General features: G+C 35.8%; 2 protein-coding genes across 2 annotated transcripts; both read right to left on the bottom strand.

The window, feature by feature from the left end:
• Window positions 1-397: 397 nt before the first annotated feature.
• On the bottom strand, window positions 398-2,225 carry LOC130622021 (uncharacterized). Its single transcript, XM_057437414.1, has 4 exons — window positions 1,266-2,225; window positions 1,082-1,191; window positions 811-980; window positions 398-594 (listed from the first exon to the last, which is right to left on the bottom strand). Exons 1-4 carry the CDS (start codon window positions 2,022-2,024, stop codon window positions 407-409), a joined length of 1,227 nt encoding a protein of 408 aa, XP_057293397.1. The 5' UTR covers window positions 2,025-2,225; the 3' UTR covers window positions 398-406.
• Window positions 2,226-11,427: 9,202 nt separating this feature from the next.
• On the bottom strand, window positions 11,428-13,251 carry LOC130621280 (uncharacterized protein K02A2.6-like). The gene is made up of 4 exons (XM_057436583.1): window positions 12,496-13,251; window positions 12,091-12,129; window positions 11,597-11,673; window positions 11,428-11,491 (listed from the first exon to the last, which is right to left on the bottom strand). Exons 1-4 carry the CDS (start codon window positions 13,249-13,251, stop codon window positions 11,428-11,430), a joined length of 936 nt encoding a protein of 311 aa, XP_057292566.1.
• Window positions 13,252-13,739: the final 488 nt, after the last annotated feature.

Genomic DNA, 13,739 nt, shown 5'->3' with positions numbered 1-13,739 from the left:
TTGGGCCCAAGATGTTATACAATACAGCATCATTCGGAAGACTTGGTGTCGAATCAGAAATTGTGACAATAGAAGGATACGTAGATGGGGAGTTCAGTAAATATATAAATAATGATGGAAGTATATCGCCTGGAAATATTTTGTTTAACCAAGAAATGGCAGAGTGTTTAACTCATTTTTCTTATGTGAAATCCAAGGAAACACTTATGCTGGTGGACATACAAGGTTCGGGGTTAACATTATATGATCCTGAAATTGCTACTATGAAAAGTAGCTATGATGAAAACGACGAACTTTTGTTTTGCATGGGGAACTTATCTACGCTTGCAAAGGAAAACTTTTTCGCTCAGCACGCATGTAACAATTTTTGTCACATAGCAAAAATTTCTTCACAACATTGATAAAGTTATGTAATGTTACTTTTCAACAGTAAATAAGACTCTACATATTTGGTTGCGGAGATTTTTGCAGGATCTGGCAGTATGTTTTGACATTTATTTCTGAATGCTTCATCAATGTAATCTTCAGTTGTTTCACTCAGTACATTTGATAAGTCTGCTACATCTTCCAGCTCTTTGTCGTTCACAGGAAAACCTGGATGTATATAAAGATTTTTGTTACATTTTGATTACCTTAGGCATACTAATTTTCGTGTGTATATAATTTATATATAATATAATATTTATTGACATAGATAAAACACAATATATAGGGTAAAATATTATATACCCTATTTATACGTTATAGAAAAGCCGGAATATGTACTTTTAAGGTATTTAAAAAATCAATCATCAAAAAATAAAAGCATACCACATTCCAATAAGTCATATTCTTGTGGAAAATCGTATATGTGGTTTGGTATACCATCAGGCAAAATGGTATTTTTTTGTTTCCTTATGCGATGAGTGTTCCACACGATTTCTCGAAATTCGTCCAATTCTCTCTGGATAAGTGGTATCATAACGTACTTCATAATATTCCTGAAAGAGTATAGTGATTGTTTTTTATTTGTTTACTATTTTTAGAAGAATTTTTATGATGCTGTTATATTTTCTTCTGAATACATTTTATTCTACATTACCTATCTGCTTCATTATGTGGGTCATAATGTCTTTCTTCTGTCAGCCATTGTAATCCATCCTTGAAATATTTCTCAAGTCTCTCGTGGAGCTCTTTCCACCAACGTTCAATCTAAAAACAAGAATGCCGATTAGGTATTTGAAAAAGAAATTAGGCAATATTGGACTATCAGAAATGACACTTACTTGATTTGAAGTTGATGGTCCATAGCACACTGATTCAGTGGGATCGTCAAGGTCTTCGCAATTTCTTCTCAAGTGTGATTGCATTGTGGCCATAACGCCAGTTTCTGTTCCCTTGTCGATGCGAATATATGCAGGGATGATGTTTGTTTTACATAAGTGCTCTAAATACCATTTACCGATCAATTCTGGTTTGGAATTTGAATCCCATACACGCAACCAAAGAAGTTTACGGCTAGCTGTATCACTGCACCCATACACTGCCAATGGGAATGTCCAATTCTGATACCCCATCAGTTTATCATGACCATCTAATGACCATACCCAATTTATGCCTTTTGTAACAAAATTACTCTTCTCCTTTTTTTCTTTATGACCTGGTCGCCTATTTGCAAGGTCCTCTGGTGAAAGATCATACATCACGTCATACACCAGTGCTCTTGGTACATTCAAGAGGTGTTTTTGTCGAACCTTTTGTTGCATGGCTCGATATCCTAAAAGTCTTCCAGGCCCTTCTAACTCATCTTTGACAACTTCTTGCACCTTTTCAACAGTTACCGTTGTATCCGAATAGTATATGTTGAAGTGGCGCAATCTTCTATCAATTGTTCTTATGCTCCAATTATAATGTATATTAATTAATGTATATTTATTAATTATAATGTAGTTCAATATATCACGCCGAGGTAAATTTTGCCTGACAAGTTTCTTCAATGCTTCTTCAAGATTGATATCATTTTCCCACGCTGGAGAAGCCGCCATCTTTGTTTATCAAATATAACGTGTACCGAAACGAAATATAATTTGATTTCATTTTCGCGTGGCAGCGATGGGCCAATGTTAAAAACAAATTCGATTGAAATTAATGTAACTTTTACTTTTAAATCGAATTTAAACGAAGTAAATTTATTTTGATTTGATTTCAATTTTGATTTGAAATTAAGATGAGTTCGATTTGAAATTGAAATGAAATTGTTTTGATATTTGTTTATTTTTTTTGCATGGCAGCCATGGGCCACCATACTAATGAGAATTAAATAAGGATATTACTACTTGAGATCGATAGATAAAAAAAGTAAAATTCTCGTGGTCTTTCTCCAGTAAAATTCTCGTGGTCCTTCTCACAGGAAGATGCTTTATCCAAAATGCCATTCCGTGGTTTAAAATTAACTCTTATTTGAAATACTTCGGCATTAAATATGGCTTCCTTTAGTCGCACTTATTACCCAGATCCCCGATTTACTTAGATTATATTGCGGAAGTAGATATTTGGGTAAAACAGGAAAGAAATGTTAAATGAAGATGTGTTTTTTTGGAAGAAATTTATCTACATTTCTTACAAAACCATTTCCTTCGTGAAAGTATCCGGTGGAAAAAAATTTTCGATTTTGATTTATTTCTAGCTTTTATTTTTTCTTTAAAATATCCAAGAATAATAAAAAAAACTTTGACAACTTACCAACTAGATTTTCAATATTCGTTTTATTTATTTCCATTACTGAACGATGATTACAGTTCGAAAGGTTTATTTTAGTTGAAAACTTCAACGGTATACAAAATCTCAAAACACGTACATGTGCCTCCAGGCTTTTTCCGCAAACTCCTGCTAAATGCGCACCCAATGCATTTTGGTATTACGCAACATATGTCATATTTGAATGACATAATTCTAAAAATAATTTAATTTTAAAACCACGGAATCGCATTTTGGATAAAGCATCTTCCCTTCTCACATTGTCGCCATGTTTAAATAACAACAAAAACTCCCCCATTGTTGTTTTAAATTTATGTTGTCTCGCTTAATCAGAGATTTACGGAAAAACGACCAGATTAAATTGCTGGGAAACAAAACCAAAATGGACGAAATCGAAACTGTGGGGAAGAGTGCTTGATATTTTGATGTATAGGGGCGAGACGCGGAAATCCTATACAGCCTTTATTTGCCTTTTTTAATGAGGAAATGGGCTCCGCTTTGACTGCAATCAATATAGAAAGTGTTGCGGAGAGGTTGCCAAGGGAAAGGCATTAAGCACGCTAAGGAAAGGGCAAAGGCAAGCAAGGAAACAGGAAGAGGAATCAAGACGGCAGGGGTAGGCAAGGCATGGGAGGCACAGGCAAGGACATAGTAGGCAGGCACCAGAAAAGGCATAGGAAGGGTAGGCAAAGAAAGGCACGGTCAGTGCTGGCAAGGCAATGGAACGGTGTATGACTTTAATGAAAATCTCCACCTTACAAGTCAAAGATTGTGTATACTCAATATATCTAAGTTAAGTATCATATTAGTCCAGGAGTAGAGAAAATATTGAGGTGCAAATATTTCAAATTCAATATCTCAAAAAAAAGTCTCAAATTTATCTCAGGTCAATATACAGTGAATCATGTTAGCAGAATTATGTGCCATTACAAGTATTTAAACAATCGGTCATAACGACATATCATTTTTTGATAAATCTGAGATTAACTTGGTTCCAATGACAACAACATTAAAAAGTCAAGATATAGAAATAATCAGAGAAGTCCACGAGAAATGCAAAAAAAATTATTAAGAAACGCCTTTTTTGGTTTCTTGTGCCTACCAGGTATATCAACACAAAACTTTTTACCATAAAGTGATAGATCTATTACAAAAAACAAAGCACTTTTAGGTTCTATAAATGAAATTGATAAATGTATGCAACTCCCCCCTCTACGACTGAAAGACTACCTATTATATGAAAACCTGGTTGTTGTAGGTGCAAGATAATTATGTTTTTTACCTAGCCCTGTCCAGGATTTGAACCTGGATCTCTCATTTGCATGAGTGTCAAAGCCATTAGACTAGCAGGGCATAAATATATATTTTTTTAAAACTTTACAGGTGAATATTATATACGCTTAGGAATTTACAGCACACAGCCTAGTTAATTAATATTTTGAAAAATGCTGGTTAAGTCACAAGTAACTGTGTTACCTGGCGAAAAACGCTTGGTGGAACAGTTAATGCAAATTGTAAACTGTACTACACATTCAGGTGGAGCGCCTTATCGTAAATCGAGTGAAACACATGACATTTAAGGAGTTTCGGGTGTAATTATATTTTTCAGATTCACAAAATATATTTCCTTCAACTTTAGCTTGAATATAAACACAATTTACATATTGTGCCATGCAACTTCGGTTTCAAAAAACAACGGAAACAGCCCGTTGTTACCCTGTCCAGCTAAAAATCAAACAGCAGTATATGTTTATTTTGCAAACAAGTTTTCATGACAGTAGGATGAAAACCTCTTATTCCAGACTGAACAAAAACGTCATTAGAGCCACATGTGTAAGGATCAGGTCAAGTTACAAAAACATAAATTATTGGGACATTATTTGTACACATATAGTGAAATTAGGTAAGAAATAATGAATACACTTGAAATAATTTTCGCTTCTGTAACTTCAGCCGCACTGGTGTATGCTCAGCGGCAGGGTTAAAAAAGTTTATTTCCTGATGTGTGTACACTATATAGCTAGCTACTCTATTCCCCCTTAATGTTAAGAACTGTCCTTTTGTGGCTAAGCAACGAAAACAATTACACGTGACATACCTGTATATAAACATTGATCACGAGTGCGAACAGAACGTACTATCTGCAAAGTATCTAACTGGCTATGTTCTTTTGCTGACTTTGCTAAACTTTTTTGTTCCTAGGGTTTGGTATAAAATTGCCAGAGACAACACATTTTGTGACGATTGTAGCTAGAACAAGCTGTATGATGGGACATTCCTACAGAGTAGAATTATCTCACTCACTGTGTAGTATATATGTATAATAGCTAGCTAGAGGATAAGTAGAAAATCTGTCCAAAAAAATTTTTCTATTATGCTAGGTATGTTGCTGATTTTATACCAGCAAAAAATAGCAACTTATTGCTAGCTACATGGGTTGTTTTATCCCAGCTAAGTAGTTAATTTTATGCTAGCCTTGTAGCTAGTTTGATGCTAGCTATATTGCATTGTTTGTTTGTTTTTATGCTAGCTAACTCTAACAGTGTAGCTAGCTAGCTAAATGCTAACTAAGTTTTATTATTATTCTATCTAAATCGGCAGTTTTAAGCTAGCTAGCTTTAGGTGTGAGTGAGAATAAGAATGGGTTCAATAGCTACATGCAAAAAATAGTGATATACTAACGAGCTAAACATACCCTTTCTTCGTTTTCTTGAACAAGCCCTTCCTCTGTCAGCTGCGATATAGCTTAGATAAACGAAAGTTTGAGTTTAAGGCGCTTGATATTAGTACAAATGACCCATGGATCACGTGCCTAAAACTGTACACTATAGTCCGGGAATTTCAAATTAAATACAAATTAATCTACAAGTAAAAGTTCGATGGGCAACATTTAATTTTGTTAAATTTGGGGTATTTGAATAAAAGCAAAGTCAATTGCCGCCCTTGATTGTCCAATTTTGACCCCTGGCTCCCTGACTTTGTATCTTATCAGGGAAAAAAACAGGGGGGAAATGTTGGTCGGGGGAAACCCACCAAACCTCGAATTTACTCGTTTTTTCCCTCCATAAGGTATACCGACGGATTACCTGGCCGTTGTTAGATGCATAATTGTGTTTCCTAGCCCCGTCCAGGATTCGAACCCGGATCTCTCATTTGCATGAGTGTCGTAGCCATTAGACCAACGGGGCATAAAATTATTCACTGTTTTAGGAAGTAAAAACGGCATATCGAAAAAAATATACGCATTTTTATAAGAACAATTTCATACAAGCACTCAAATTTTTCCAAAAAATAAAAACAAAATGAGAACAGATTCAGGCTCAAATAATTGGAGTTTCTTAAATTTTCCTTTTTTAACCATAAAAATTATTTTTGCCGCTTGGACTATGATTTTGATATAAATGAATGACACCTATAAACGTGAAACAAAGAAGGAACTTCTCAAAAAGAAATATCAACATTTTATGGTTTATATTCTTTTATAAACAAAATTTTTAAAATTCAACTGTACCGTACTTGAGTACCTGCGGCTCTTATTTAATATTAAGTTCTCAAAGGGGGGTGCTAATTTTATATTCTAAAATAAGGCACTTATTAAATAAAATCAAGGACACCACAATATAGCTCTATCTTCTCTCTAAACTAAACAATAAAAGTAATAAATCTAACAAAAATTGTATGTGTCAAAGAAAGATGGCTAAACTGCACGCTTTTTTTTATAAAAATAACTTCTATAAGAATATCAGGGTGAAAATTGCCTAAATTGTAAGAATATCTTAAGAATATTTCCAGGGTGAGTTTGCTTAGAAAAAGAAACATATTCAGCTGTCGCGAAATAGTTATTCTTGTTCATACATGTGACAAAAACTTTACTCTGAAAAATAAGACTACATTAAGAATACTTCACCCCCATATTTTGCTAAATCATAAGAATACTTCACCCTCAACAAAAAAAACACTATTCTTATAAAAAAAGCGTGTATTATGTTAACAAATTTTATTTTAAAAAAGCGCTGCTTTAAATAGTTGGTGTGAAATTAACACCTCCTGAGAAAATAGAGGCGCTTATTTAAGGCATTTTTTAAATATTTACGCCAAAAAGGAAGATAATTCGGGGAAGGGGTGTTGCTTTTTCAAGTAAATACGTTATATATATATATTATTAACAAACAAAATGTTCACATTTTAACTAAAGAACAAGGCTTATATTTGAAAATGTAAAGTAATAAGTACGCAGTCTGTAGTTTATAAATAATTGCAAAAAGTGGTCGATGATAGAATAAAAACTAAACAATCACCTTCGAAAACTAAAGAACAACGCCGATCTAAACTTTACCACAAAATAAGAACAATACTAAAGTATAAAGTCTTTAATACTTCTCCCTCTAAAGCTATCTTGACGCAATTGTTAATGAACAGAATTATAGTGCTGCATCGTCAACAAAAAGACTAAATTTTCTCATATATATATACACATAACTTGATAAACTAAAATAAGTTGGAACAAATTAACAAAAAATAAACTTAAAACAAAAAAAAACCCTAAAACCACTTTCCTCCCCTCCCTCCGCTATAGCTGCCTCCTCTCCTCTTCATGTTCATCCTTCCCCTCCGGTCGTCCTCCTGGGTGTAAACGCGAACACCACCTGACGCCTTCCAGGACCTGTAGTTTTGGGAGCTGATAAATGCTCCCAACGACTGTTTTTCGGCACAGAAGTCCCGAGACGATGTAAAAAAAGGTTATTTGATATAGAAATAATTTCTGTCAAAAAATGAATGCGATATATATATATAGATATTTAAAGATTTTCAATACATGTTGAAGATTGCACAAGAACCACTTCTCAGAATTTAAAATGGCTTAATAATAAATATAGATGTCAATATAGAAATAATTTCCATTTGTCACTTAATCCACACTGGTGTATGCTCACCGGCAGGGTTAAAAAAGTTAATTTCCTGATCTATAACGTGGCAATGTCTACTACACCGCTTCTTTTGTGATGTTCCTACATTATAGCTACAATCATTCACAAAAAATATGGCTCTCACCCCCTCTATAACATTCAATGTTATAAAGTTCTCAACTTGACCTCGTAAGTGGGAAGGGAAGTATCTGTAGAATTATATTTAGGTATGTACTTTTGCTGATTTCGCTAAACATTTTTTGCCCTTGAACTTTGGTCTAAAATTGGACGATTGTGGATTGTCGCTAGAACAAGCTATGTAATGGGACATTCCTAATCAGAGTAGAATTATATCACTTATATACTGTGTCATAAGTATAAGCTAGGTGGCCTATCTCATTGAAAATCTGTCCAAAAGAATTTTTCTATGCTAGCTATGTAGATAATTTTATGCTAGCCTAATTAGCTAATTTTATGCCAGCTAAGTAGTTAAAATTATGCTAGCTCTGTAGCCAGTTTTATGCTAGCTGTATATGTTATATGTTTGTTCTATTGCTCTATTTTATGCCAGCCAGCTCAGTCAGTAGTTTTATGCTAGCTAGCCTTAAGTGTGAGTGAGAATAAGAAAAAGTTCATTACATGTAAAGGAATAGTGATATACTAGCTAGCTAAAAATACCCTTTCTTCGTTTTCTTGAACAAGCCCTTCCGTCAGTTGCGATATAGCTTAGATTAACGAAAGTTTGAGTTTGAGGCGCTATGTGTCCGAGAAAAAAGTCATGTGATATTAGTGAAATTAATATGTGTATCACGTGGCTAAAAATTGTAGGCAAACTTAATCTCAACTGGAAACAGCACTATTTACGCTTGGTTAAAAAACAACAAAAACTCCATCGCCGTGCTAAAAACATATTGTCTCGCTTACTAAAAAATGTAATTAAGAATGACCATATTAAATCGCTGGGAAACTGACTCAAAAACGGCCGAATTATGGATATTTTTGATGTATAGGGGGACGAGGCGCGGAAATCGTATAGAAATCCTATATACTCTCCACCGTACTTCTTTTTTCTTTTATATTTGGCTTATTTAATGAGGAAATGGGCTCCGCTTCTCTCCGGGCGCTGACGCGCCCTCCGCTTCTCTCCGCAACTAGTATAGAAAGTGTTGCGGAGCGTGGGACTGAGTCCCCTAGGTTCGCAAGCGAAAAATTTTAGATGCCCCTTTCGGTTGAATTGTATAACGAATCGTATAAAAAACAAAGTTCCCACGTGCTCCATGGTAATCGATCAAACTGTTTCATCTTCGCCTTGATGAAACATTTCCTGGGGTTTCCGCATCAGCAGTATATACCGTAGTGTGTTCCGGACGCAATATTACTTGCACCAGGGACATATTTTCTTTAGAAGCTGATGTATCGAAAATGCTAAGAAGGTTAAACGGAACAAGAATGGTGTTCGGGTCAAGTTACAAAAACGGAAAATATTTCTTTATTGTGAAATTATTTTCTGGTTTAAAAAATTATGAGATTTCCCGAACAGGAAATTTTTTCATTTTTCTAAAATTTGTTTTGATTGAACCCAAAAAATGAATTATATATATATATATCTGAAGATTTTCAGTAGGCGTTGATGATTGCATGAGAACCGCTTGTCAGAATTTAAAACGCCTCAGTAATAACAAATGTATATACATTTGTTATTACTATTTGTTATTACATTTAAAGTTTCCCCGATACATATTTATTGAAATAATTTCCGTTTCTGTAACTTGAGCCGCACTGGTGTAAGCTCGAGCTAGCTAACTATTCTTAAAGTAGTTAGCTAGCTATAGCTAGCTATATATGCTATCTAAGTTTTAATATTATCCCAGCTAAGTCGGCAGTTTTATACTAGCTAGCTTTAGGTGTGAGTGAGGCTAGAAAAGGGCTCATTACATGTAAAAAATAGTGATATACTAGCTAACATACCCTTTCTTCGTTTTCTTGAAAATGCCCTTCCGTCCATTACGTCCAACAAGCCAATATGGCCATCAACGCAATTTTCATTTCAAGCGCTATGTATGTGAGACAATGTCACGTGATATTAGTAAGAGTGACCGTGGCTAAAGCCGTATGCCGACCTGATCTCAACTGGAAACGGCATGGTCTCGACGAACCAGATTTTCACGGAAGAAATGACCATAAAAAATATTTGGGTAAGTGGGTCAAAAGTCGGACGTTTTGAAATTTGATGTACTAGGAGAAAACGCGGAAATTCGATACGCTCTAATATATTTATGGGAACGAGGAAAATAGCTTCGCTGCGCTCGGCTCGCTGGCGCTCCCCTTCACTCCGCTCCGCAAAAAAATGATGTATAGGTGCGGAAATCCTATACACTCTCCTCCGTCCCTTGTATTTGGCTTATTTAATGAGAAAATGGGCTCCGCTTTGCTCCGCAATTCTTTATTTTTTTGCATTACACTGTACTTCATAGAGCTACAACACACTCACTGGCTTTACTTGGTTTCTAACAATATAGAAAGTGTTGCGAAGAGGTTGCCAAGGCAAAGGCATTGAGCACGGCAAGGAAAGGGCAAAGGCAGACAAGGAAACAGGAAGAGGAATCAGCAAGGCAGGGGTAGGCAAGGCATGGGAGGCAGAGGCAAGGGCATAGTTAGGCATGCACCAGAAAAGGCATAGGAAAGGTAGGCAGGCTCCACAAAAGGCATAGATAGGAAGGTTAGCAAGGACACATAAGAGGAATCAGCAAGGCAGGGGTAGGTAAGGCATGGGAAGCACAGGCAAGGCAAAGGCATTAAGCACGGCAAGGAAATGGCACGGCAAAGGCAGGCAAGGAAACAGGAAGAGGAATCAGCAAGGCAGGGGTAGGCAAGGCATTCAGGTAGGCAAGGTTTTTTCATGAGTGTCATAACCATTAGACCAGCAGGGCATAAATATATATACAAAACTTTACAGTTGAAAATTATATACACTTGGAATTTACACCACAGAGAAATCCTGGGTTAAGACACAAGTAACCTGGCATAAAACGCTTGATGAAAAAATTAATACAAATTATAAACCGTGCCAAACAGTCAGATGAAGCGCTTTAGTGCAGGTATGCAGTATATGGTAAATCGAGTGAAGCGCACACAGCATTTAAGGTGTTTCGAGTGTAATATATTTTTTAGAAAATAAAACACAATTTATGCTTTTTTTATTGTATTTTATACATGTAATGGTACATTCAGTCAAAAAATAAAAGCACACAATGCAGTTAATCGGATTTTACCATTTCAGGTATAGGACCACCTTAAATGCCACAAAAAGGGGAGTGAGAACCATATTTTTGTGGAAGATTGTAGTTACACTTTAGGCAAGTCACAAAAGAAGTGGTTTTAGACAGCTCAAGTTGTAGGCCAGGAGATTGTGTTTTTTAACCCTGGCAGTAAGAATGCAGCAGTTCCGGTAGCGCGTAGAAAAAACATGGGTTCGCCCGTTCTTTTATACGGCATTGTATGACATAACACAGACATAATACAGTTGTTCCCCATGGAAAAATCCACGGGATCGGCCGTCCTTTATATATCGCATTTTGTGTTTCCACGCACTAACAGACGACGGCTACATTAAATACAAAAAAATTCGGACATTTTTATTTTCAAACATTCGAAAAGTCCGAATTTAATAACGTCCAAAATTCTTTCTGTCCGAATTTTTCAAGCCACTGTTTGCGGCAAACTTTTCAAAAACACTTTACTTTTTCAATGGAATTTATTTTAAGGTTTATTATCTATACAAAATTCATAGTTTTCCTCGGTTGCTTCGAAATTTTAAGAATTTTGGTGTCTCTCTCAGTAATTTGGAGCTTTACAAAAGTTAAGCAAAAGTCCGAAATTCGGCTGAAAAAACGCTAGAAAATTTAAGGTCCGAAAATTTGAAGTCCGAATTTCTTTGTACAAGAAAAATGTACGTTTTTGTTTCTGTACCACGGCGTTTTTTCTCGCAGAGACAAAATATGTGTATCATGAAAGAGACTGGGTGACCGTCCTTTATATATCGTATTTCGTGTTACCGTAACAGAAGGACAAACAGACGCACAAACAGACAAGCGTCAGTGGCAACCCAGACCTTTTGGAACCGTGTTTTAGCAGTCTTAAATAATTGGTAGTATTTTGAAATTTATTTTTTTTGAATAGCTTAATTTAGACACTTTCGTTTCACACAAGAATGTTGAATCTATTTTCAATTCAATATTTAAAACAAAATTTTATAACGGTTAACCCTTCGTAAAACAAGGGTTAACCGTTTTAATATCGGGAAAGTAGGTTAAATAAGAACACGTGTTTACAATATATCTCTGTTTATCTCTTTCTCTCTATTCCCTATCGTAACTCTCGTGTCATCAAAATCGTCCCTCTTCTTCTGCCCAAGTCCTCTCCATCGTCGATGTCTTTACGACATTACATCTTCCCCTTCGCTAGACGATATGCACGTAGTCCGTATCTAAATGTAACAAAACAACAGCAGGCAACGTTCATATAAAATGTCAGGGGTTTTGACTGCTGAACTAACTTTCTTTAACATATAATGTCTTATATGGTTCTAATATTTACACACGGATAGTGTTCAGTATTTCCTCCACTGATGAACTGGTCTTCTTGATCTGGTGGGGTAAATTTTGCGATTTTGGTTGGGCGGTGTATAGTTTCTGAATGGAGGTTTGTTTGCGGGTTGCGATACTGGAAGTTGTTGCTCTATGTCTTCCTCCTCCTTTATAATGAGAGGAGTTGGTGCAGTTGTCGGGATACTTTTAAAACGAGAAATATTTCTTGTGATGTTGGATGAGTCAATTTCCAATTAAGCGGTAACCATTGTGTCATTTATTTTCGTAACTCTGTAGGGTTGTATGCTGTAAGGAGTGGAAAGCTTATTGTATTTCAGTTGCTTGACAATGACACGGTCTCCTTCACATAACGATGGTTCTTTCGTATGTCGACGTTCATCTGTGTACTGTTTGTTCTTTATTTTGGCCGCTTTGTCATTGTCAGTGGCTATTTGTTGCTGGTTTTCGTATGTTAGTTTATTGTCTATTGATGGTATTGAGTAACTAATTTTTCTATTGAACATCAATTCTAAAGGGGCAACTTTGGTGGTACTATGAACTTCTTCCCTCCAATCCTTGTGTTCTAGTTTAGCTGTCCTCATTATTTTATTAAGCGGTTGCATAAATCGTTCTGCTTCTGCGTTTGCCTGTGGCCATAGTGGAGTGATGCGTCTGTGTTTTATCCCCCTTTGCTTGAAGTAAGATGTGATTTTCTGCGAGCTGAATGGTGGGCCATTATCGGAGATAACGTTGCGTGGATTACCGTATGTGCTGAACATTCTATCTAAACAAGGTATCAGTGTTTCAGCTTTGGTACTCTTGAGAACTTCCACCTCTGGAAACTTAGATCTTTGGTCGATCACGACAAATAGGTAGTATCCTGTGGGAAATGGTCCAAGAAAATCAATGTTTAAAGTTTCCCAAACTTGTTCTGGTATATCCATTATTCTGATAGGCGCATCTGCTCTTGTTGGTGTAACAGCTTGGCATGGAATGCAGTTTGAAATTTTCTTTTCAACCATATTGTCTATTCCTTGAAAATAAACTTTCGATCTGAGTAACTCTTTTGTTTTCTGAACACCTTGGTGTCCTTGATGAGCTAATGTAACAGCAATGTTATGGTAGCATTTTGGTAAGATAATGCGTCTTTGTTTTAAGACAATGTCTTTGTTGTTCGATACAGTGAGTTCGTGTTTGAACTTGCGGTAATGCTTCAGCTCGTCTAGTTCTTAAATCAGGGTAGTTAGTCGGTTTGTCTAGTAGGTGCCAGTTGTTCTTTTCTATAATACTGGCTAGATGTTGACATATTTTATCTTGTGAAGTTTGTGTTTTAATATCGTCTAGGTTAACCGCTTTTGGACACGCATATGTGGCTGTAAAGTTTACATATTCTTCTATACCGTTGCTTTTTTTGTCGTCGCTGAAGGTGTGAGGGTGTCTGCTAGCGTAATCTGATATGTTTTCTGCACTCTTTACATGTTTTATTGTGAAGTTGTAACCTTGAAGTCGA

This window comes from Hydractinia symbiolongicarpus, chromosome 12 (assembly GCF_029227915.1).
Source record: "Hydractinia symbiolongicarpus strain clone_291-10 chromosome 12, HSymV2.1, whole genome shotgun sequence".
Lineage (NCBI taxonomy): Eukaryota > Metazoa > Cnidaria > Hydrozoa > Anthoathecata > Hydractiniidae > Hydractinia > Hydractinia symbiolongicarpus.
Note: the sequence above shows the minus strand (reverse complement) of the source record. Positions and strands in the feature narration are given on the sequence as shown.